We start from the raw sequence: 24940 nt of genomic DNA on the forward strand, positions 1-24940 counted from the left end.
AGATACATGATAAGATCCTGTCTGCAGCCACCACTAGGGGGAGCTCCCTGTATACAGAGATACATGATAACATCCTGTCTGCAGCCACCACTAGGGGGAGCTCCCTGTATACAGAGATACATGATAAGATCCTGTCTGCAGCCACCACTAGGGGGAGCTCCCTGTATACAGAGACACATGATAAGATCCTGTCTGCAGCCACCACTAGGGGGAGCTCCCTGTATACAGAGATACATGATAAGATCCTGTCTGCAGCCACCACTAGGGGGAGCTCCCTGTATACAGAGATACATGATAAGATCCTGTCTGCAGCCACCACTAGGGGGAGCTCCCTGTACACAGAGATACATGATAAGAATCTGTCTGCAGCCACCACTAGGGGGAGCTCCCTGTATACAGAGATACATGATAAGATCCTGTCTGCAGCCACCACTAGGGGGAGCTCCCTGTATACAGAGATACATGATAAGATCCTGTCTGCAGTCACCACTAGGGGGAGCTCCCTGTATACAGAGATACATGATAAGATCCTGTCTGCAGCCACCACTAGGGGGAGCTCCCTGTATACAGAGATACATGATAAGATCCTGTCTGCAGCCACCACTAGGGGGAGCTCCCTGTATACAGAGACACATGATAAGATCCTGTCTGCAGCCACCACTAGGGGTAGCTCCCTGTATACAGAGATACATGATAAGATCCTGTCTGCAGCCACCACTAGGGGGAGTTCCCTGTATACAGAGATACACGATAAGATCCTGTCTGCAGCCACCAATAGGGGGAGCTCCCTGTATACAGAGATACATGATAAGATCCTGTCTGCAGCCACCACTAGGGGGAGCTCCCTGTATACAGAGATACATGATAAGAACCTGTCTGCAGCCACCACTAGGGGGAGCTCCCTGTATACAGAGATACATGATAAGATCCTGTCTGCACCCTCCACTAGGGGGAGCTCCCTGTATACAGAGATACATGATAAGATCCTGTCTGCAGTCACCACTAGGGGGAGCTCCCTGTATACAGAGATACATGATAAGATCCTGTCTGCACCCTCCACTAGGGGGAGCTCCCTGTATACAGAGATACATGATAAGAACCTGTCTGCAGCCTCCACTAGGGGGAGCTCCCTGTATACAGAGATACATGATAAGATCCTGTCTGCAGTCACCACTAGGGGGAGCTCCCTGTATACAGAGATACATGATAAGAACCTGTCTGCAGCCACCACTAGGGGGAGCTCCCTGTATACAGAGATACATGATAAGATCCTGTCTGCAGCCACCACTAGGGGGAGCTCCCTGTATACAGAGATACATGATAAGATCCTGTCTGCAGCCACCACTAGGGGGAGCTCCCTGTATACAGAGATACATGATAAGATCCTGTCTGCAGTCACCACTAGGGGGAGCTCCCTGTATACAGCGATACATGATAAGATCCTGTCTGCAGCCACCAATAGGGGGAGCTCCCTGTATACAGAGATAAATGATAAGATCCTGTCTGCAGCCACCACTAGGGGGAGCTCCCTGTATACAGAGATACATGATAAGATCCTGTCTGCAGCCACCACTAGGGGGAGCTCCCTGTATACAGAGATAAATGATAAGATCCTGTCTGCAGCCACCACTAGGGGGAGCTCCCTGTATACAGAGATACATGATAAGATCTTGTCTGCAGCCACCACTAGGGGGAGCTCCCTGTATACAGAGATACATGATAAGATCCTGTCTGCAGTCACCACTAGGGGGAGCTCCCTGTATACAGAGATACATGATAAGATCCTGTCTGCAGCCTCCACTAGGGGGAGCTCCCTGTATACAGAGATGCATGATAAGATCCTGTCTGCAGCCACCACTAGAGGGAGCTCCCTGTAAACAGAGATACATGATAAGATCCTGTCTGCAGCCTCCACTAGGGGGAGGTCCCTGTATACAGAGATACATGATAAGATCCTGTCTGCAGCCACCACTAGGGGGAGCTCCCTGTATACAGAGATACATGATAAGATCCTGTCTGCAGCCACCACTAGGGGGAGCTCCCTGTATACAGAGATACATGATAAGATCCTGTCTGCAGCCACCACTAGGGGGAGCTCCCTGTATACAGAGATACATGATAAGATCCTGTCTGCAGTCACCACTAGGGGGAGCTCCCTGTATACAGAGATACATGATAAGATCCTGTCTGCAGCCACCACTAGGGGGAGCTCCCTGTATACAGAGATACATGATAAGATCCTGTCTGCAGCCACCACTAGGGGGAGCTCCCTGTATACAGAGATACATGATAAGATCCTGTCTGCAGCCACCACTAGGGGGAGCTCCCTGTATACAGAGATACATGATAAGATCCTGTCTGCAGCCACCACTAGGGGGAGCTCCCTGTATACAGAGATACATGATAAGATCCTGTCTGCAGCCACCACTAGGGGGAGCTCCCTGTATACAGAGATACATGATAAGATCCTGTCTGCAGTCACCACTAGGGGGAGCTCCCTGTATACAGAGATACATGATAAGATCCTGTCTGCAGCCACCACTAGGGGGAGCTCCCTGTATACAGAGATACATGATAAGATCCTGACTGCAGCCACCACTAGGGGGAGCTCCCTGTATACAGAGATACATGATAAGATCCTGTCTGCAGCCACCACTAGAGGGAGCTCCCTGTATACAGAGATACATGATAAGATCCTGTCTGCAGCCACCACTAGGATAGCTCCCTGTATACAGAGATACATGATAAGATCCTGTCTGCAGCCACCACTAGGGGGAGCTCCCTGTATACAGAGATACATGATAAGATCCTGTCTGCAGCCACCACTAGGGGGAGCTCCCTGTATACAGAGATACATGATAAGATCCTGTCTGCAGTCACCACTAGGGGGAGCTCCCTGTATACAGAGATACATGATAAGATCCTGTCTGCAGCCACCACTAGAGGGAGCTCCTGTATACAGAGATACATGATAAGACCCTGTCTGCAGCCACCATTAGGGTGAGCTCCCTGTAAACAGAGATACATGATAAGATCCTGTCTGCAGCCACCACTAGGGGGAGCTCCCTGTATACAGAGATACATGATAAGATCCTGTCTGCAGCCGCCACTAGGGGGAGCTCCCTGTAAACAGAGATACATGATAAGATCCTGTCTGCAGCCACCACTAGGGGGAGCTCCCTGTATACAGAGATACATGATAAGATCCTGTCTGCAGCCACCACTAGGGGGAGCTCCCTGTATACAGAGATACATGATAAGATCCTGTCTGCAGCCACCACTAGGGGGGGCTCCCTGTATACAGAGATACATGATAAGATCCTGTCTGCAGCCACCACTAGGGGGAGCTCCCTGTATACAGAGATACATGATAAGATCCTGTCTGCAGCCACCACTAGGGGGAGCTCCCTGTATATAGAGATACATGATAAGATCCTGCCTGCAGCCACCACTAGGAGGAGCTCCCTGTATACAGATACATGATAAGATCCTGTCTGCAGCCACCACTAGGGGGAGCTCCCTGTATACAGAGATACATGATAACATCCTGTCTGCAGCCACCACTAGGGGGAGCTCCCTGTATACAGAGATACATGATAAGATCCTGTCTGCAGCCACCACTAGGGGGAGCTCCCTGTATACAGAGACACATGATAAGATCCTGTCTGCAGCCACCACTAGGGGGAGCTCCCTGTATACAGAGATACATGATAAGATCCTGTCTGCAGTCACCACTAGGGGGAGCTCCCTGTATACAGAGATACATGATAAGATCCTGTCTGCAGCCACCACTAGGGGGAGCTCCCTGTAAACAGAGATACATGATAAGATCCTGTCTGCAGCCACCACTAGGGGGAGCTCCCTGTATACAGAGATACATGATAAGATCCTGTCTGCAGCCACCACTAGGGGGAGCTCCCTGTATACAGAGATACATGATAAGATCCTGTCTGCAGCCACCACTAGGGGGGGCTCCCTGTATACAGAGATACATGATAAGATCCTGTCTGCAGCCACCACTAGGGGGAGCTCCCTGTATACAGAGATACATGATAAGATCCTGTCTGCAGCCACCACTAGGGGGAGCTCCCTGTATATAGAGATACATGATAAGATCCTGCCTGCAGCCACCACTAGGAGGAGCTCCCTGTATACAGATACATGATAAGATCCTGTCTGCAGCCACCACTAGGGGGAGCTCCCTGTATACAGAGATACATGATAACATCCTGTCTGCAGCCACCACTAGGGGGAGCTCCCTGTATACAGAGATACATGATAAGATCCTGTCTGCAGCCACCACTAGGGGGAGCTCCCTGTATACAGAGACACATGATAAGATCCTGTCTGCAGCCACCACTAGGGGGAGCTCCCTGTATACAGAGATACATGATAAGATCCTGTCTGCAGCCACCACTAGGGGGAGCTCCCTGTATACAGAGATACATGATAAGGTCCTGTCTGCAGCCACCACTAGGGGGAGCTCCCTGTACACAGAGATACATGATAAGAATCTGTCTGCAGCCACCACTAGGGGGAGCTCCCTGTATACAGAGATACATGATAAGATCCTGTCTGCAGCCACCACTAGGGGGAGCTCCCTGTATACAGAGATACATGATAAGATCCTGTCTGCAGTCACCACTAGGGGGAGCTCCCTGTATACAGAGATACATGATAAGATCCTGTCTGCAGCCACCACTAGGGGGAGCTCCCTGTATACAGAGATACATGATAAGATCCTGTCTGCAGCCACCACTAGGGGGAGCTCCCTGTATACAGAGACACATGATAAGATCCTGTCTGCAGCCACCACTAGGGGGAGCTCCCTGTATACAGAGATACATGATAAGATCCTGTCTGCAGCCACCACTAGGGGTAGCTCCCTGTATACAGAGATACATGATAAGATCCTGTCTGCAGTCACCACTAGGGGTAGCTCCCTGTATACAGAGATACATGATAAGATCCTGTCTGCAGCCACCACTAGGGGGAGTTCCCTGTATACAGAGATACACGATAAGATCCTGTCTGCAGCCACCAATAGGGGGAGCTCCCTGTATACAGAGATACATGATAAGATCCTGTCTGCAGCCACCACTAGGGGGAGCTCCCTGTATACAGAGATACATGATAAGAACCTGTCTGCAGCCACCACTAGGGGGAGCTCCCTGTATACAGAGATACATGATAAGATCCTGTCTGCACCCTCCACTAGGGGGAGCTCCCTGTATACAGAGATACATGATAAGAACCTGTCTGCAGCCTCCACTAGGGGGAGCTCCCTGTATACAGAGATACATGATAAGATCCTGTCTGCAGTCACCACTAGGGGGAGCTCCCTGTATACAGAGATACATGATAAGAACCTGTCTGCAGCCACCACTAGGGGGAGCTCCCTGTATACAGAGATACATGATAAGATCCTGTCTGCAGCCACCACTAGGAGGAGCTCCCTGTATACAGAGATACATGATAAGATCCTGTCTGCAGCCACCACTAGAGGGAGCTCCTGTATACAGAGATACATGATAAGATCCTGTCTGCAGCCACCACTAGGGGGAGCTCCCTGTATACAGCGATACATGATAAGATCCTGTCTGCAGCCACCAATAGGGGGAGCTCCCTGTATACAGAGATAAATGATAAGATCCTGTCTGCAGCCACCACTAGGGGGAGCTCCCTGTATACAGAGATACATGATAAGATCCTGTCTGCAGCCACCACTAGGGGGAGCTCCCTGTATACAGAGATAAATGATAAGATCCTGTCTGCAGCCACCACTAGGGGGAGCTCCCTGTATACAGAGATACATGATAAGATCTTGTCTGCAGCCACCACTAGGGGGAGATCCCTGTATACAGAGATACATGATAAGATCCTGTCTGCAGTCACCACTAGGGGGAGCTCCCTGTATACAGAGATACATGATAAGATCCTGTCTGCAGCCTCCACTAGGGGGAGCTCCCTGTATACAGAGATGCATGATAAGATCCTGTCTGCAGCCACCACTAGAGGGAGCTCCCTGTATACAGAGATACATGATAAGATCCTTTCTGCAGCCACCACTAGGGGGAGCTCCCTGTGTACAGAGATACATGATAAGATCCTGTCTGCAGCCACCACTAGAGGGAGCTCTCTGTATACAGAGATACATGATAAGATCCTGTCTGCAGCCTCCACTAGGGGGAGGTCCCTGTATACAGAGATACATGATAAGATCCTGTCTGCAGCCACCACTAGGGGGAGCTCCCTGTATACAGAGATACATGATAAGATCCTGTCTGCAGCCACCACTAGGGGGAGCTCCCTGTATACAGAGATACATGATAAGATCCTGTCTGCAGCCACCACTAGGGGGAGCTCCCTGTATACAGAGATACATGATAAGATCCTGTCTGCAGTCACCACTAGGGGGAGCTCCCTGTATACAGAGATACATGATAAGATCCTGTCTGCAGCCACCACTAGGGGGAGCTCCCTGTATACAGAGATACATGATAAGATCCTGTCTGCAGCCACCACTAGGGGGAGCTCCCTGTATACAGAGATACATGATAAGATCCTGTCTGCAGCCACCACTAGGGGGAGCTCCCTGTATACAGAGATACATGATAAGATCCTGTCTGCAGCCACCACTAGGGGGAGCTCCCTGTATACAGAGATACATGATAAGATCCTGTCTGCAGCCACCACTAGGGGGAGCTCCCTGTATACAGAGATACATGATAAGATCCTGTCTGCAGCCACCACTAGGGGGAGCTCCCTGTATACAGAGATACATGATAAGATCCTGTCTGCAGCCACCACTAGGGGGAGCTCCCTGTATACAGAGATACATGATAAGATCCTGTCTGCAGCCTCCACTAGGGGGAGCTCCCTGTAAACAGAGATACATGATAAGATCCTGTCTGCAGCCTCCACTAGGGGGAGGTCCCTGTATACAGAGATACATGATAAGATCCTGTCTGCAGCCACCACTAGGGGGAGCTCCCTGTATACAGAGATACATGATAAGATCCTGTCTGCAGCCACCACTAGGGGGAGCTCCCTGTATACAGAGATACATGATAAGATCCTGTCTGCAGCCTCCACTAGGGGGAGCTCCCTGTAAACAGAGATACATGATAAGATCCTGTCTGCAGCCTCCACTAGGGGGAGGTCCCTGTATACAGAGATACATGATAAGATCCTGTCTGCAGCCACCACTAGGGGGAGCTCCCTGTATACAGAGATACATGATAAGATCCTGTCTGCAGCCACCACTAGGGGGAGCTCCCTGTAAACAGAGATACATGATAAGATCCTGTCTGCAGCCTCCACTAGGGGGAGGTCCCTGTATACAGAGATACATGATAAGATCCTGTCTGCAGCCACCACTAGGGGGAGCTCCCTGTATACAGAGATACATGATAAGATCCTGTCTGCAGCCACCACTAGGGGGAGCTCCCTGTATACAGAGATACATGATAAGATCCTGTCTGCAGCCACCACTAGAGGGAGCTCCCTGTATACAGAGATACATGATAAGATCCTGTCTGCAGCCTCCACTAGGGGGAGCTCCCTGTACCCAGAGATACATGATAAGATCCTGTCTGCAGCCACCACTAGGGGGAGCTCCCTGTATACAGAGATACATGATAAGATCCTGTCTGCAGCCACCACTAGGGGGAGCTCCCTGTATACAGAGATACATGATAAGATCCTGTCTGCAGCCACCACTAGGGGGAGCTCCCTGTATACAGAGATACATGATAAGAGCCTGTCTGCAGCCACCACTAGGGGGAGCTCCCTGTATACAGAGATACATGATAACATCCTGTCTGCAGCCACCACTAGGGGGAGCTCCCTGTATACAGAGATACATGATAAGATCCTGTCTGCAGCCACCACTAGGGGGAGCTCCCTGTATACAGAGACACATGATAAGATCCTGTCTGCAGCCACCACTAGGGGGAGCTCCCTGTATACAGAGATACATGATAAGATCCTGTCTGCAGCCACCACTAGGGGGAGCTCCCTGTATACAGAGATACATGATAAGATCATGTCTGCAGCCACCACTAGGGGGAGCTCCCTGTATACAGAGATACATGATAAGATCCTGTCTGCAGCCACCACTAGGGGGAGCTCCCTGTATACAGAGACACATGATAAGATCCTGTCTGCAGTCACCACTAGGGGGAGCTCCCTGTATACAGAGATACATGATAAGATCCTGTCTGCAGCCACCACTAGGGGGAGCTCCCTGTATACAGAGATACATGATAAGAACCTGTCTGCAGCCACCACTAGGGGGAGCTTCCTGTATACAGAGATACATGATAAGAACCTGTCTGCAGCCTCCACTAGGGGGAGCTCCCTGTATACAGAGATACATGATAAGAACCTGTCTGCAGCCTCCACTAGGGGGAGCTCCCTGTACACAGAGATACATGATAAGAACCTGTCTGCAGCCTCCACTAGGGGGAGCTCCCTGTATACAGAGATACATGATAAGATCCTGTCTGCAGTCACCACTAGGGGGAGCTCCCTGTATACAGAGATACATGATAAGAACCTGTCTGCAGCCACCACTAGGGGGAGCTCCCTGTATACAGAGATACATGATAAGATCCTGTCTGCAGCCACCACTACGGGGAGCTCCCTGTATACAGAGATACATGATAAGATCCTGTCTGCAGCCACCACTAGGGGGAGCTCCCTGTATACAGCGATACATGATAAGATCCTGTCTGCATCCACCAATAGGGGGAGCTCCCTGTATACAGAGATACATGATAAGATCCTGTCTGCAGCCACCACTAGGGGGAGCTCCCTGTATACAGAGATACATGATAAGATCCTGTCTGCAGCCACCACTAGGGGGAGCTCCCTGTATACAGAGATAAATGATAAGATCCTGTCTGCAGCCACCACTAGGGGGAGCTCCCTGTATACAGAGATACATGATAAGATCCTGTCTGCAGCCACCACTAGGGGGAGCTCCCTGTATACAGAGATAAATGATAAGATCCTGTCTGCAGCCACCACTAGGGGGAGCTCCCTGTATACAGAGATACATGATAAGATCCTGTCTGCAGGCACCACTAGGGGGAGCTCCCTGTATACAGAGATACATGATAAGATCCTGTCTGCAGCCACCACTAGGGGGAGCTCCCTGTATACAGAGATACATGATAAGATCCTGTCTGCAGCCACCACTAGGGGGAGCTCCCTGTATACAGCGATACATGATAAGATCCTGTCTGCAGCCACCACTAGGGGGAGCTCCCTGTATACAGAGATACATGATAAGATCCTGTCTGCAGTCACCACTAGGGGGAGCTCCCTGTATACAGAGATACATGATAAGATCCTGTCTGCAGCCTCCACTAGGGGGAGCTCCCTGTAAACAGAGATACATGATAAGATCCTGTCTGCAGCCTCCACTAGGGGGAGGTCCCTGTATACAGAGATACATGATAAGATCCTGTCTGCGGCCACCACTAGGGGGAGCTCCCTGTATACAGAGATACATGATAAGGTCCTGTCTGCGGCCACCACTAGGGGGAGCTCCCTGTATACAGAGATACATGATAAGATCCTGTCTGCAGCCACCACTAGGGGGAGCTCCCTGTATACAGAGATACATGATAAGATCCTGTCTGCAGCCACCACTAGTGGGAGCTCCCTGTATACAGAGATACATGATAAGATCCTGTCTACAGTCACCACTAGGGGGAGCTCCCTGTATACAGAGATACATGATAAGATCCTGTCTGCAGCCACCACTAGAGGGAGCTCCCTGTAAACAGAGATACATGATAAGATCCTGTCTGCAGCCTCCACTAGGGGGAGGTCCCTGTATACAGAGATACATGATAAGATCCTGTCTGCAGCCACCACTAGGGGGAGCTCCCTGTAAACAGAGATACATGATAAGATCCTGTCTGCAGCCACCACTAGGGGGAGCTCCCTGTATACAGAGATACATGATAAGATCCTGTCTACAGTCACCACTAGGGGGAGCTCCCTGTATACAGAGATACATGATAAGATCCTGTCTGCAGCCACCACTAGGGGGAGCTCCCTGTATACAGAGATACATGATAAGATCCTGTCTGCAGTCACCACTAGGGGGAGCTCCCTGTATACAGAGATACATGATAAGATCCTGTCTGCAGCCTCCACTAGGGGGAGCTCCCTGTATACAGAGATACATGATAAGATCCTGTCTGCAGCCACCACTAGGGGGAGCTCCCTGTATACAGAGATACATGATAAGATCCTGTCTGCATCCACCACTAGGGGGAGCTCCCTGTATACAGAGATACATGATAAGATCCTGTCTGCAGCCACCATTAGGGGGAGCTCCCTGTATACAGAGATACATGATAAGATCCTGTCTGCAGACACCACTAGGGGGAGCTCCCTGTATACAGAGATACATGATAAGATCCTGTCTGCAGCCACCACTAGGGGGAGCTCCCTGTATACAGAGATACATGATAAGAACCTGTCTGCAGCCTCCACTAGGGGGAGCTCCCTGTATACAGAGATACATGATAAGATCCTGTCTGCAGTCACCACTAGGGGGAGCTCCCTGTATACAGAGATACATGATAAGATCCTGTCTGCAGTCACCACTAGGGGGAGCTCCCTGTATACAGAGATACATGATAAGAACCTGTCTGCAGCCACCACTAGGGGGAGCTCCCTGTATACAGAGATACATGATAAGATCCTGTCTGCAGCCACCACTAGGGGGAGCTCCCTGTATACAGAGATACATGATAAGATCCTGTCTGCAGCCACCACTAGGGGGAGCTCCCTGTATACAGCGATACATGATAAGATCCTGTCTGCATCCACCAATAGGGGGAGCTCCCTGTATACAGAGATACATGATAAGATCCTGTCTGCAGCCACCACTAGGGGGAGCTCCCTGTATACAGAGATACATGATAAGATCCTGTCTGCAGCCACCACTAGGGGGAGCTCCCTGTATACAGAGATAAATGATAAGATCCTGTCTGCAGCCACCACTAGGGGGAGCTCCCTGTATACAGAGATACATGATAAGATCCTGTCTGCAGCCACCACTAGGGGGAGCTCCCTGTATACAGAGATACATGATAAGATCCTGTCTGCAGCCACCACTAGGGGGAGCTCCCTGTATACAGCGATACATGATAAGATCCTGTCTGCATCCACCAATAGGGGGAGCTCCCTGTATACAGAGATACATGATAAGATCCTGTCTGCAGCCACCACTAGGGGGAGCTCCCTGTATACAGAGATACATGATAAGATCCTGTCTGCAGCCACCACTAGGGGGAGCTCCCTGTATACAGAGATACATGATAAGATCCTGTCTGCAGCCACCACTAGGGGGAGCTCCCTGTATACAGAGATAAATGATAAGATCCTGTCTGCAGCCACCACTAGGGGGAGCTCCCTGTATACAGAGATACATGATAAGATCCTGTCTGCAGGCACCACTAGGGGGAGCTCCCTGTATACAGAGATACATGATAAGATCCTGTCTGCAGCCACCACTAGGGGGAGCTCCCTGTATACAGAGATACATGATAAGATCCTGTCTGCAGCCACCACTAGGGGGAGCTCCCTGTATACAGAGATACATGATAAGATCCTGTCTGCAGTCACCACTAGGGGGAGCTCCCTGTATACAGCGATACATGATAAGATCCTGTCTGCAGCCACCACTAGGGGGAGCTCCCTGTATACAGAGATACATGATAAGATCCTGTCTGCAGTCACCACTAGGGGGAGCTCCCTGTATACAGAGATACATGATAAGATCCTGTCTGCAGCCTCCACTAGGGGGAGCTCCCTGTAAACAGAGATACATGATAAGATCCTGTCTGCAGCCTCCACTAGGGGGAGCTCCCTGTAAACAGAGATACATGATAAGATCCTGTCTGCAGCCTCCACTAGGGGGAGGTCCCTGTATACAGAGATACATGATAAGATCCTGTCTGCGGCCACCACTAGGGGGAGCTCCCTGTATACAGAGATACATGATAAGGTCCTGTCTGCGGCCACCACTAGGGGGAGCTCCCTGTATACAGAGATACATGATAAGATCCTGTCTGCAGCCACCACTAGGGGGAGCTCCCTGTATACAGAGATACATGATAAGATCCTGTCTGCAGCCACCACTAGTGGGAGCTCCCTGTATACAGAGATACATGATAAGATCCTGTCTACAGTCACCACTAGGGGGAGCTCCCTGTATACAGAGATACATGATAAGATCCTGTCTGCAGCCACCACTAGAGGGAGCTCCCTGTAAACAGAGATACATGATAAGATCCTGTCTGCAGCCTCCACTAGGGGGAGGTCCCTGTATACAGAGATACATGATAAGATCCTGTCTGCAGCCACCACTAGGGGGAGCTCCCTGTATACAGAGATACATGATAAGATCCTGTCTGCAGCCACCACTAGGGGAAGCTCCCTGTATACAGAGATACATGATAAGATATTGTCTGCAGCCACCACTAGGGGGAGCTCCCTGTATACAGAGATACATGATAAGATCCTGTCTGCAGCCACCACTAGGGGGAGCTCCCTGTAAACAGAGATACATGATAAGATCCTGTCTGCAGCCACCACTAGGGGGAGCTCCCTGTATACAGAGATACATGATAAGATCCTGTCTACAGTCACCACTAGGGGGAGCTCCCTGTATACAGAGATACATGATAAGATCCTGTCTGCAGCCACCACTAGGGGGAGCTCCCTGTATACAGAGATACATGATAAGATCCTGTCTGCAGTCACCACTAGGGGGAGCTCCCTGTATACAGAGATACATGATAAGATCCTGTCTGCAGCCTCCACTAGGGGGAGCTCCCTGTATACAGAGATACATGATAAGATCCTGTCTGCAGCCACCACTAGGGGGAGCTCCCTGTATACAGAGATACATGATAAGATCCTGTCTGCATCCACCACTAGGGGGAGCTCCCTGTATACAGAGATACATGATAAGATCCTGTCTGCAGCCACCATTAGGGGGAGCTCCCTGTATACAGAGATACATGATAAGATCCTGTCTGCAGACACCACTAGGGGGAGCTCCCTGTATACAGAGATACATGATAAGATCCTGTCTGCAGACACCACTAGGGGGAGCTCCCTGTATACAGAGATACATGATAAGATCCTGTCTGCAGCCACCACTAGAGGGAGCTCCCTGTATACAGAGATACATGATAAGATCCTGTCTGCAGACACCACTAGGGGGAGCTCCCTGTATACAGAGATACATGATAAGATCCTGTCTGCAGACACCACTAGGGGGAGCTCCCTGTATACAGAGATCTAATATATAAAGCTCAGTGTGTGTGTGTGTGTCCGCTAAAGGAATCTGCACCGTCGCATTTACAATCACGAAATTTTGCACAGACGCCTCATGTGACCAATAGACTATGTTTTGACGGGAAAATTTAATCCTGTGCTTTACAGTTACACTCAAAAAAACATGTCTCCATTTAACTGAATGGAGGAGGGAGCTAAAGGTCATTAATAGCAACTGTCAGTGGTTGCTATAGGAACAAAATAAACTGTTAGCATAAGAAGCTTATGTGTGAGGTAATAAGATGTCGGTGGTGAGATGGATAGATAGAGATAGAGACAGACAGAGAAACAGACAGAGAAACAGACAGAGACAGCCCTGGAAAGAGACAGCCCTGGAAAGAGACAGCCCTGGAAAGACACAGACGGGCAAAGAGACAGGCGGGCAAAGAGACAGCCCCAGAAAGAGACAGGCGGGCAAAGAGACAGCCCCAGAAAGAGACAGGCGGGCAAAGAGACAGCCCCAGAAAGAGACAGGCGGGCAAAGAGACAGCCCCAGAAAGAGACAGGCGGGCAAAGAGACAGCCCCAGAAAGAGACAGGCGGGCAAAGAGACAGCCCCAGAAAGAGACAGATGGGCAAAGAGACAGACCTGGAAAGAGACAAACGGGGAAAGAGACAGACCTGGAAAGAGACAGACCGGGCAAAGAGACAGCCGAAGACAGAGACAGCCGGGGACAGAGACTGACAGACAGATAGAGAGAGACAGTTACTATCCCGTTCCCGGACAACGCCGGGTGCCACAGCTACTACATGATAAGATCCAGTCTCCGCAGAGCAGGAAACTATCAGAGCCTGAGAGAAACAGACGATCAATATAATGACAAGAGCAACAATTACCAGCTCCTTATAGAACGGAGGCCAAGAATCACCACATCAATGTCTGCCTATAGTACAGAGGAGAGCTACATATTTACCTCCTGTATTATCCTCCAGAGCTGCACTCACTATTCTGCTGGTGCAGTCACTGTGTACATACATTACTGATCCTGAGCTACCTCCAGTATTATACTCCAGAGCTGCACTCACTATTCTGCTGGTGCAGTCACTGTGTACATACATTACATTACTGATCCTGAGTTACCTCCTGTATTATCCTCCAGAGCTGCACTCACTATTCTGCTGGTGCAGTCACTGTGTACATACATTACTGATCCTGAGTTACCTCCTGTATTATACCCCAGAGCTGCACTCACTATTCTGCTGGTGCAGTCACTGTGTACATACATTACATTACTGATCCTGAGTTACCTCCAGTATTATACTCCAGAGCTGCACTCACTATTCTGCTGGTGCAGTCACTGTGTACATACATTACATTACTGATCCTGAGTTACCTCCAGTATTATACTCCAGAGCTGCACTCACTATTCTGCTGGTGCAGTCACTGTGTACAAAAATTACATTACTGATCCTGAGTTACCTCCTGTATTATACTCCAGAGCTGCACTCACTATTCTGCTGGTGCAGTCACTGTGTACATACATCACTCACCTAACTTCACCTGCAGCGGGGAAGGCTTGTAGTTCATGGACACGCTCTCTGCCTCTCTGATGTCACAGTCCCCATCGGATATGGCGGATGCTGCGGGGTCCTGGGGGGATAAGAGAGAGAATGATCAGTGCAGGTCACCAGACAGTATGAGGCGTGGATTGCGGTATGTATATGGATCTGACTCCAATGCCGGACATCTTGGGGACCCTCCATGGAGCTCATGTGAAGGTCAGCTGCCCCCTCTGGTGGGAATCCGGAATCTGGTGGGACCTCCCCACCCTCACAGATCAAATAGTGATATCAGTACAATGATTCTAAGCACCTACATCATTTACTTAGGGGAAAACTATTAGAACGTAACATGAATGCCTGTTATATACAAAGAGAAACAGGCAGGCGGTACTATCTGTACTTACAATATTTACTGAGTGAGACAGGAAGGCAGTACTATCTGTGTTGTCATTATTTACAGGAATAGACAGAGATGCAGTACTATCTGCACTTACAATAACTACAAGGAAAGACAAGGAGGCAGTACTATCTGTACTTACAATAACTACAAAGAAAGACAAGGAGGCAGTACTATATGTACTTACAATATTTACTGAGTGAGACAGTAAGGAAGTATAATGTGTCGTCATTATTTACAGGAATAGACAAGGAGGCAGTACTATCTGTACTTACAATAACTACAAAGAAAGACAAGGAGGCAGTACTATATGTACTTACAATAACTACAAAGAAAGACAAGGAGGCAGTACTATCTGCACTTATAATAACTGCAAAAAGACACAAGGAGGCAGCACTAACTTTGCCTAGATAATTTACAGGAAGATACTGGCAGACAGTAGTATCTTTTCCTACACTATTTACAGGGTGAGAAAAAGAGGCAGTAATAACTGTACATACATACAGGAAGACAAAGATATGCAGTTCCATTTCTACTTACAATATTTACACAGAGAGACAAGGAGGAAGTACTAGCTTTACCAATATTATGTACAGGGATAGAAAACCAGGCAATACCATCTGTACCTATATTAATTACAGAGAGACAGGAAGGCAGTACTATCTACTATTTATAGGGAGACGAGGAAGCAGTAATATCTGTAACTACATTATTTTACACTGAAACGGGGAAGCAATACTATCTGTGCCTACATTATTTGCATATGAGAGACAGGGAAGCAGAACTATATCTGCCTACATTATTTATCAGGATGAGACAGTGTAAGTATTATTTGTACTTACGTTATTTACAGGGAAACCGTACTATCTGTACCTACAATATTTACAGGAAGAGACAAGGGGACACTACTATCTGTAACTTAATTATTTACATAGTGCCTACATTGTTTACAGGGAGAGAGGGCCGTAGAAATATCTTTATGCACATTAATTACAGGGGGAGACAGGGAGGCAGTACTATCTGTAATTACATTATTTACAAGGAGAGAGAGGGAGCCTGTACTATCAGTATTATTTAAAGAGAGAGACAGGAAAGCAGTACTCTCTATATCTACACACTTTTTAAGGATAGACAGAAGAAGCAGTACTATCTGTACCTATATTATCTGCAGGGAGAGAAAGGGAGGCAGTATCATCTTTATCTATATTATTTACAGAAAGAGACAGAGATACAGTGCTCTCTATGCCTACATCATTTAAAATGTGCCTACGTTGTTTGCAGGAAAAGACAGTCAGGCAGTACTATCTGTATCTACATTATGTACAGGGAGAGAAATGAAGGCAGGATCATCTGTACCTATAGTACGTTACAGAAAAGGATGGCAGTTATACGGGTACCTACAGAATTTAAAATATGCATACATTGTTTGCAGGAAGAGACTGGGAGGTAGTACTATCTGTACCTACATTATTTACAGGGAAGCAGCACTGTCCAAACCTACATTATTTACAGGAAGAGGATGCAAAGGGAGGAGGGAATGCATATAAAAAACCTCAAGGTGATAAAATATCACCAAATCTTTAGACAGTGTGAAAGAGGCCCCCACCGGTTAAATATGTCTTTAAAGCTATTGAGCCACATCTGATCACCTGCTCTAAAGTCTATGTGGGCCTGAAGGAAAACTGTGAAAAACACAGAAAATAATATTACATTATATAATATTATTTGTTTTTTATATGCATTCCCTCCTCCCTTTTCATTGATATTGCTACCATCTATTTATTTCGTGCCTGACTTTAATATACCTCCATTGCATTGTCACTTGTTACCCTCTTGTTTGTTTTTACTGTACGTGTCACCTATATGTTGTAATAAACTATATTTTTTGCACCAACGTACTCTGCATCCTCCTGTTTTTCTAGTTATATTTGAGTGGTGGTAATGGTTTTCAGCAACACTGGTTTCTGTCCATTACATAAATTATGGTTGCATTTTGGAGGTTCCTCTGTTTGATATTATTTACAGGAAGACACAGTGTAGCAGTACTATCTGTATCTGCATTATTCACCGGACAAAATGAGGTGGCGGTTCAATCTGTACCTGAATGATTTATAGGACCAGACAAGGATGCAGTACTCTAAGTATATGCATTATTTACAGGACAAGATAAGGTGTCAGTACTATTTGTACCTATATTATTTACAGGATGATATAAGGTGGCAGTACTATCTGTACCTATATTATTTACAGGATGATATAAGGTGGCAATATTATCTGTACCTGTATTATTTACAGGATGAGATAAGGTGGCAGTACTATCTGTACCTATATTATTTACAGGACGAGATAAAGTGGCAATACTATCTGTACCTATATTATTTACAGGACGAGATAAGGTGGCAGTACTATCTGTACCTATATTATATACAGGACAAGTTAAGGTGGCAGTACTATCTGTACCTATATTATTTACAGGACAAGATAAGGTGGCAGTACTATCTGTACCTATATTATTTACAGGACGAGATAAGGTGGCAGTACTATCTGTACCTATATTATTTACAGGACGAGATAAGGTGGCAGTACTATCTGTACCTATATTATTTACAGGATGAGATAAGGTGGCAATACTATCTGTACCTGTATTATTTACATGATGAGATAAGGTGGCAGTACTATCTGTACCTATATTATTTACAGGACAAGACAAGGTGTCAGTACTATCTGTACCTATATTTTATTATTTACAGGACGAGATAAGGTGGCAGTACTATCTGTACCTATATTATATACAGGACGAGTTAAGGTGGCAGTACTATCTGTACCTATATTATTTACAGGACGAGATAAGGTGGCAGTACTATCTGTACCTATATTATATACAGGACAAGATAAGGTGGCAGTACTATCTGTACCTATATTATTTACAGGACGAAATAAGGTGGCAGTACTATCTGTACCTATATTATTTACAGGATGAGATAAGGTGGCAGTACTATCTGTATTATTTACAGAGTGAGATAGGGAGGTAGTACTGTCTGTACCTGCATGAAAAGACTGGGAGGCAGTGCTATCTGAACCTGTATTATCTACAGGAATAGACAGAGAGGAAGTGTTAGCTGTGTCTACATCATTGAGAGGGGAAACAGTACTCTATGTATGTATCTAGAGTATTAACAGGAAGAGACAGGGAGGCAGTACTATCTGTATCAGCATTATTCACAGGAAGAGATAAGGTGGCAGTGCAATCTGTATCTGCATTATTTACAAGACCAGACATGCAGGTAGTGCTATATGTATCTGCATTATTTACAGGATGAGATAAGGTGACAGCACTATCTGTATCTGCATTATTCACAGGACAAGAAAAGGCATCGGTACTATCTCTACCTGTATTATTTACAGGGTGAGATAGGGAGGTAGTATTGTCTATACCTGCATGAAGAGACCGGGAGGCAGTGCTATCTGTACCAGTATTATTTATTGGATGAGACAAGGAGGCAGTACTATCTCTACCTGTGTTATTTACAGAGTGAGATAGGGAGGTAGTATTGCCTATACCTGCAATAAGAGACGGGGAAGCAGTGCTATCTGTATCTGAATTATTTACAGTAATAGACAGGGAGGCAGTGATAACTGTGCCTACATCATTGACAGGAGAAACAGTGCTGTATACATCTACATTATTTACAGAAAGAGACAGGGAAGCAGTACTATCTGTAACTACAGTATTTACATAGAGTCAATATTATCTCCACCTGCACTTACCTACAAATAGCGGTGTCTACATAATTTACAAAAGGAGACAAGAAGAATGCACTAGCGCTGCCTAGATCATTTACAGATAAGAGAACAATAGAGGAAAATAGGGTTTATTTGAGCCGCGGCTCAAATAAACCCTATTTTCCTCTATTGTTCTCTGTTATCTGCCGTCTGGGTTGCTGCTGCCTTGATCAAAATTTTCCATGCCTGCATAGTAGTTGTGACTTTCACAACTTCACTTGGTGAGTATTACTGCTCTCCCTGTCTCTACCCCGTGTGTTATTGGGGTAAAACCCTATTGCGCTTCTTCTCCACAGCTTTTTACTCATAGATCATTTACAGAGGGAGAAGGGAAAAAGTACTACCTGTGCCTGTTTAGTCATTGTCACCTTCATCTTACAAACATCTTTAGAATTTGACCTTTTCTTGCGAGTGACTCTACAAATGCTCTCCTGTCGCTCTCATTCATTCTTGTCTGGACTATTGTAACTCTTCACTGATTGGTCTCCCTGTTACCAAACTCTCCTGACTCCAATCTACCATGAATGCAGCAGCCAGGATCATATTCCAACCGTTACACCGATGCCTCCGCCCTGTGCCAGCATTGCACTGGTTAACCATCCAGTACAGATTCCAATGTATACTTCTCTCTTTCACACACAAAGCTCTCCACAGTTCTGCACCGCCCTGCACCTCCTCCTCATCACTGTCTACCACCTTACCCTTCCTCTCCACAGTTCTGCACCGCCCTACATCTCCTCCTCATCTCTGTCTACCACCTTACCCTTCCTCTCCACAGTTCTGCACCGCCCTACATCTCCTCCTCATCTCTGTCTATCACCTACCCGTCCTCTCCACAGTTCTTCACCGCCCTACATCTCCTCCTCATCACTGTCTACCACCTTACCCTTCCTCTCCACAGTTCTGCACCGCCCTACATCTCCTCCTCATCACTGTCTACCACCTTACCCTTCCTCTCCACAGTTCTGCACCGCCCTACATCTCCTCCTCATCACTGTCTACCACCTTACCCTTCCTCTCCACAGTTCTGCACCGCCCTACATCTCCTCCTCATCTCTGTCTACCACCTTACCCTTCCTCTCCACAGTTCTGCACCGCCCTACATCTCCTCCTCATCTCTGTCTATCACCTACCCGTCCTCTCCACAGTTCTGCACCGCCCTACATCTCCTCCTCATCACTGTCTACCACCTTACCCTTCCTCTCCACAGTTCTGCACCGCCCTACATCTCCTCCTCATCACTGTCTACCACCTTACCCTTCCTCTCCACAGTTCTGCACCGCCCTACATCTCCTCCTCATCACTGTCTACCACCTTACCCTTCCTCTCCACAGTTCTGCACCGCCCTACATCTCCTCCTCATCTCTGTCTATCACCTACCCGTCCTCTCCACAGTTCTGCACCGCCCTACACCTCCTCATCATCACTGTCTACCACCTTACCCTTCCTCTCCACAGTTCTGCACCGCCCTACATCTCCTCCTCATCACTGTCTACCACCTTACCCTTCCTCTCCACAGTTCTGCACCGCCCTACATCTCCTCCTCATCTCTGTCTATCATCTACCCTTCCTCTCCACAGTTCTGCACCGCCGTACATCTCCTCCTCATCTCTGTCTATCACCTACCCGTCCTCTCCACAGTTCTGCACCACCCTGCATCTCCTCCTCATCGCTGTCTACCACCTTACCCATCCATTCCTCAGTTCTGCACCATCCTTCATCTCATCTTCATCGCTGTCTACCACCTTACCCGTCCTCTCCACAGTTCTGCACCGCCCTGCATCCCCTCCTCATCGCTGTCTACCACCTTACCCGTCCTCTCCACAGTTCTGCACCGCCCTGCATCCCCTCCTCATCGCTGTCTACCACCTTACCCGTCCTCTCCACAGTTCTGCACCGCCCTGCATCCCCTCCTCATCGCTGTCTACCACCTTACCCGTCCTCTCCACAGTTCTGCACCACCCAGCATCTCCTCCTCATTGCTGTCTACCACCTTACCCGTCCTCTCCACAGTTCTGCACCGCCGTACATCTCATTCTCATCACTGTCTACCACCTTACCCGTCCTCTCCACAGTTCTGCACCACCCAGCATCTCCTCCTCATCACTGTCTACCACCTTACCCGTCCTCTCCACAGTTCTGCACCGACCTGCATATCCTCCTCATCACTGTCTACCATCTTACCCGTCCTCTCCACAGTTCTGCACCACCCTGCATCTCCTCCTCATTGCTGTCTACCATCTTACCCGTCCTCTCCATAGTTCTGCACCGCCCTGCATCTCCTCCTCATCTCTGTCTATCACCTTACCCGTCGTCTCTGTTCTGCTAATGACGTAAGATTAACATCCTCTATAATCTGATCCTCACACTCCTTTTTCCAGGACTTCTCTTGTGCTGCACCAGTTTTCTGGAATACGCTACCCCAGACAAGCCAATTACAGTGCCCTGCAAAAGAATTCACCCCCCTTGAAATTTTCAACCTTTTCCCACATTTCAGGCATTAAACATAAAGATAAAATGTTAATGTTCTGGTGAAGAATCAAAAACAAGTGACACAATTGTGAAGAGGAAGGAAATTTATTGCTTATTTTATACTTTTGTAAAAAATAAATACCTGTAAATCGTGGCGTGCAATATTATTCATCCCCTTTACTTTCAGTGCAGCAAACTCCCTCCAGAAGTTGATTGAGGATCTGTGAATGATGCAATGTTGTCCTAAATGACTGATGATGATAAATATAAGCCCCTGTGTGTAATCAAGTCTCCGTATAATGCCCCTGTTCTGTGATAGTCTCAGGGGTCTGTGTAAAGCGCAGAGAGCATCATGAAGACCAAGGAACACAACAGGCAGGTCCAGGATACTGTTGTGGAGAAGTTTAAAGCCGGATTTGGTTACAAAAAGATTTCCACAACTTTAAACATCCCAAGAAGCCCTGTGCAAGCGATCATATTGATATGGAAGGAGGATCATACCCCTGCAAATCTACCAAGACCCGGCCTCCATCCAAACTGTCATCTCACACAAGAAGGAGACTGATCAGAGATGCAGCCAAGAGGCCCATGATCCCTCTGGATGATCTGCAGAGATCTACAGCTGAGGCGGGAGAGTCTGTCCATAGCACAACAATCAGTCTACACTGCACAAATCTGGCCTTTATGGAAGAGTGGCAAGAAGAAAGCCATTTCTCAAAGATATCCATAAAAAGTGTTGTTTAAAGTTTGCCACAAGCCACCTGGGAGACACCAAACATGTGGAGGAAGGTGCTCTGCTCAGAGGAAACCAAAGTCACACTATGTGGGCACAATGCCAAACGATATGTAACAGCAAAACAGCTCATCACCCTGAACACACCATCCCCACTGTCAGACATGGTGGAGGCAGCATCATGGTTTGGGCCTGCTTGTCTTCACCATAGACAGGGAAGATGGTAAAATTTATGGGAAGATGAATGGAGCCAAATACAGGATCATTCATGAAGAAAACCTGTTGGAGTCAGAAAAAGACCTGAGACTGGGACGGAGATTTGTCTTCCAACAAGACAATGACCCCAAACATAAAGCAAAATCTACAATGGAATGGTTCACAAATAACCGTATCCAGGTGTTAGAATGGCCAAGTCACAGTCCAGACCTGAACCCAATCGAGAATCTGTGGAAAGAGCTGAAAACTGCTGTTCACAAACGCCTCCATCCAACCTCACTCAGCTCCAGCTGTTTACAAAGGAAGAATGGGCGAGAATTTCACCTCTCCATGTGCAAAACTGATAGACACATACCCCAAGAGACTGTGCTGTAATCGCAGCAAAAGGGGGCGCTACAAAGGATTCACTTACAGGGGGTGAATAATATTGCACACCACAATTTACAGTTATTTATTTATTATAAAAGTTTAAAATAAGCAATAAATTTCCTTCATCTTCACAATTGTGTCACTTGTTGTAGATTCTTCCCCAGAACATTAATATTTTATCTTTATGTTTGAAGCCTGAAATGTGGGGAAAGGTTGAAAAATTCAAGGAGGCTGAAGACTTTCGCAAGGCACTGTACCTTCTTTGTACAAGTTCCCTCTGCATTGTAAAGGGGGAAGGAATATGTTGGCATTATAAAAATAAAATAATGATTATCATTATAATGAGACAGGGCGGCAGTAATAACTGTGTTTAAATCATTTTCAGAGACAAAGAAAGTGACGGCACAAGCTGTGAGTATGTCATTTACAATAAGAGACAAGGCAGCACTACTAGCTGTGAATACATCAATAATAATGAGAAACAGCACAGTACTAGCTGTGTCTACATTATTTACAATGAGAGAAAAGGCAGCAGTACTAGCTGTATCTACATCATATGCAATGAGAAGCTGGGAAGCAGTACAAGATGTGTTTACATCAGTTACAATGAGAGAGACGGTGGCAGTACTTGCTGTGTCTACATTATTTACAATGAGAAACAGGATTGCAGCACTAGCTGTGTCCGCATCACTTACAATGATAGACACGGCGGCAGTAATAGCTGTATATACATAAATTATAATTAGAAAAAGGGCACCACTACAAACTGTGTCTATGTTATTTGCAATGAGAAACTTGGTGGCAGTACTAGTTGTGTATAGATAATTTATAATGAGAAACAGGGCACCAGTACTAGTGTAGCTGTTTCTATGTCATTTACAATGAGAGGCAGGGCACCAGTACTAGCTGTGCCTACATCATTTGTAATGAGACACGTCATCAGTATTAGCTTTGCCTATTTAAATTCTAATGAGAAAAAGGGCAGCAGCACTAGCTATGTCTACATCATTTACAATGATAGTGCGACAATACAACTGTTTCCACATCACTAACAATGAGAGACAGGAAAGCAGTACTACAGTAGTTGTCTACTTTATTGCTAATGAGAGACAGGAAAGCAGTACAACAGTAGCTGTCTACTTTATTCCTAATGAGAGACAGGGAAGCAGTACTACAGTAGTTGTCTACTTTATTTCTAAAGAGAGACAGGGAAGCAGTACTACAGTAGTTGTCTACTTTATTTCTAATGAGAGACAGGGAAGCAGTACTACAGTAGTTGTCTACTTTGTTTCTAATGAGAGACAGGAAAGCAGTACAACAGTAGCTGTCTACTTTATTTCTAAAGAGAGACAGGGAAGCAGTACTACAGTAGTTGTCTACTTTGTTTCTAATGAGAGACAGGAAAGCAGTAGACAGTAGTTGTCTACTTTATTTCTGAGACAAGGAAGCAGTACAACAGTAGCTGTCTACTTTATTTCTAATGAGAGACAGGGAAGCAGTACTACAGTAGTTGTCTACTTTATTTCTGAGAGACAGGGAAGCAGTACTACAGTAGTTGGCTACTTTATTTCTAATGAGAGACAGGGAAGCAGTACTACAGTAGCTGTCTACTTTATTTCTAATGAGAGACAGGGAAGCAGTACTACAGTAGCTGTCTACTTTATTCCTGAGAGACAGGGAAGCAGTACTACAGTAGTTGTCTACTTTATTTCTAATGAGAGACAGGGAAGCAGTACTACAGTAGTTGTCTACTTTATTCCTAATGAGAGACAGGGAAGCAGTACTACAGTAGTTGTCTACTTTATTCCTAATGAGAGACAGGGAAGCAGTACTATAGTAGTTGTTTACTTTATTCCTAATGAGAGACAGGGAAGCAGTACTATAGTAGTTGTTTACTTTATATCTAATGAGAGACAGGGAAGCAGTACTACAGTAGTTGTCTACTTTATTCCTAATGAGAGACAGGGAAGCAGTACTACAGTAGTTGTTTACTTTATTCCTAATGAGAGACAGGGAGCAGTACTACAGTAGTTGTTTACTTTATTTCTAATTGGAGACAGGGCAGCAGTACTACAGTAGTTGTCTACTTTATTTCTA

The 24940-nt window shown here is 46.9% G+C and overlaps 1 protein-coding gene across 2 annotated transcripts in view; it reads right to left on the reverse strand.

Annotated features, from left to right (window-relative positions):
- The window catches only part of FAM219A (family with sequence similarity 219 member A), a 159054-nt gene that overhangs the window by 66289 nt on the left and 67825 nt on the right, over positions 1–24940 (reverse strand). For both annotated transcript variants that reach the window (XM_075329981.1, XM_075329972.1), the window contains exon 2: positions 14862–14961. In XM_075329981.1, coding sequence (XP_075186096.1) covers positions 14862–14961 — 100 coding nt within the window. The remainder of the gene's footprint in view (positions 1–14861; positions 14962–24940) is intronic.

This window comes from Anomaloglossus baeobatrachus, chromosome 1 (assembly GCF_048569485.1).
Source record: "Anomaloglossus baeobatrachus isolate aAnoBae1 chromosome 1, aAnoBae1.hap1, whole genome shotgun sequence".
NCBI classification, from domain to species: domain Eukaryota; kingdom Metazoa; phylum Chordata; class Amphibia; order Anura; family Aromobatidae; genus Anomaloglossus; species Anomaloglossus baeobatrachus.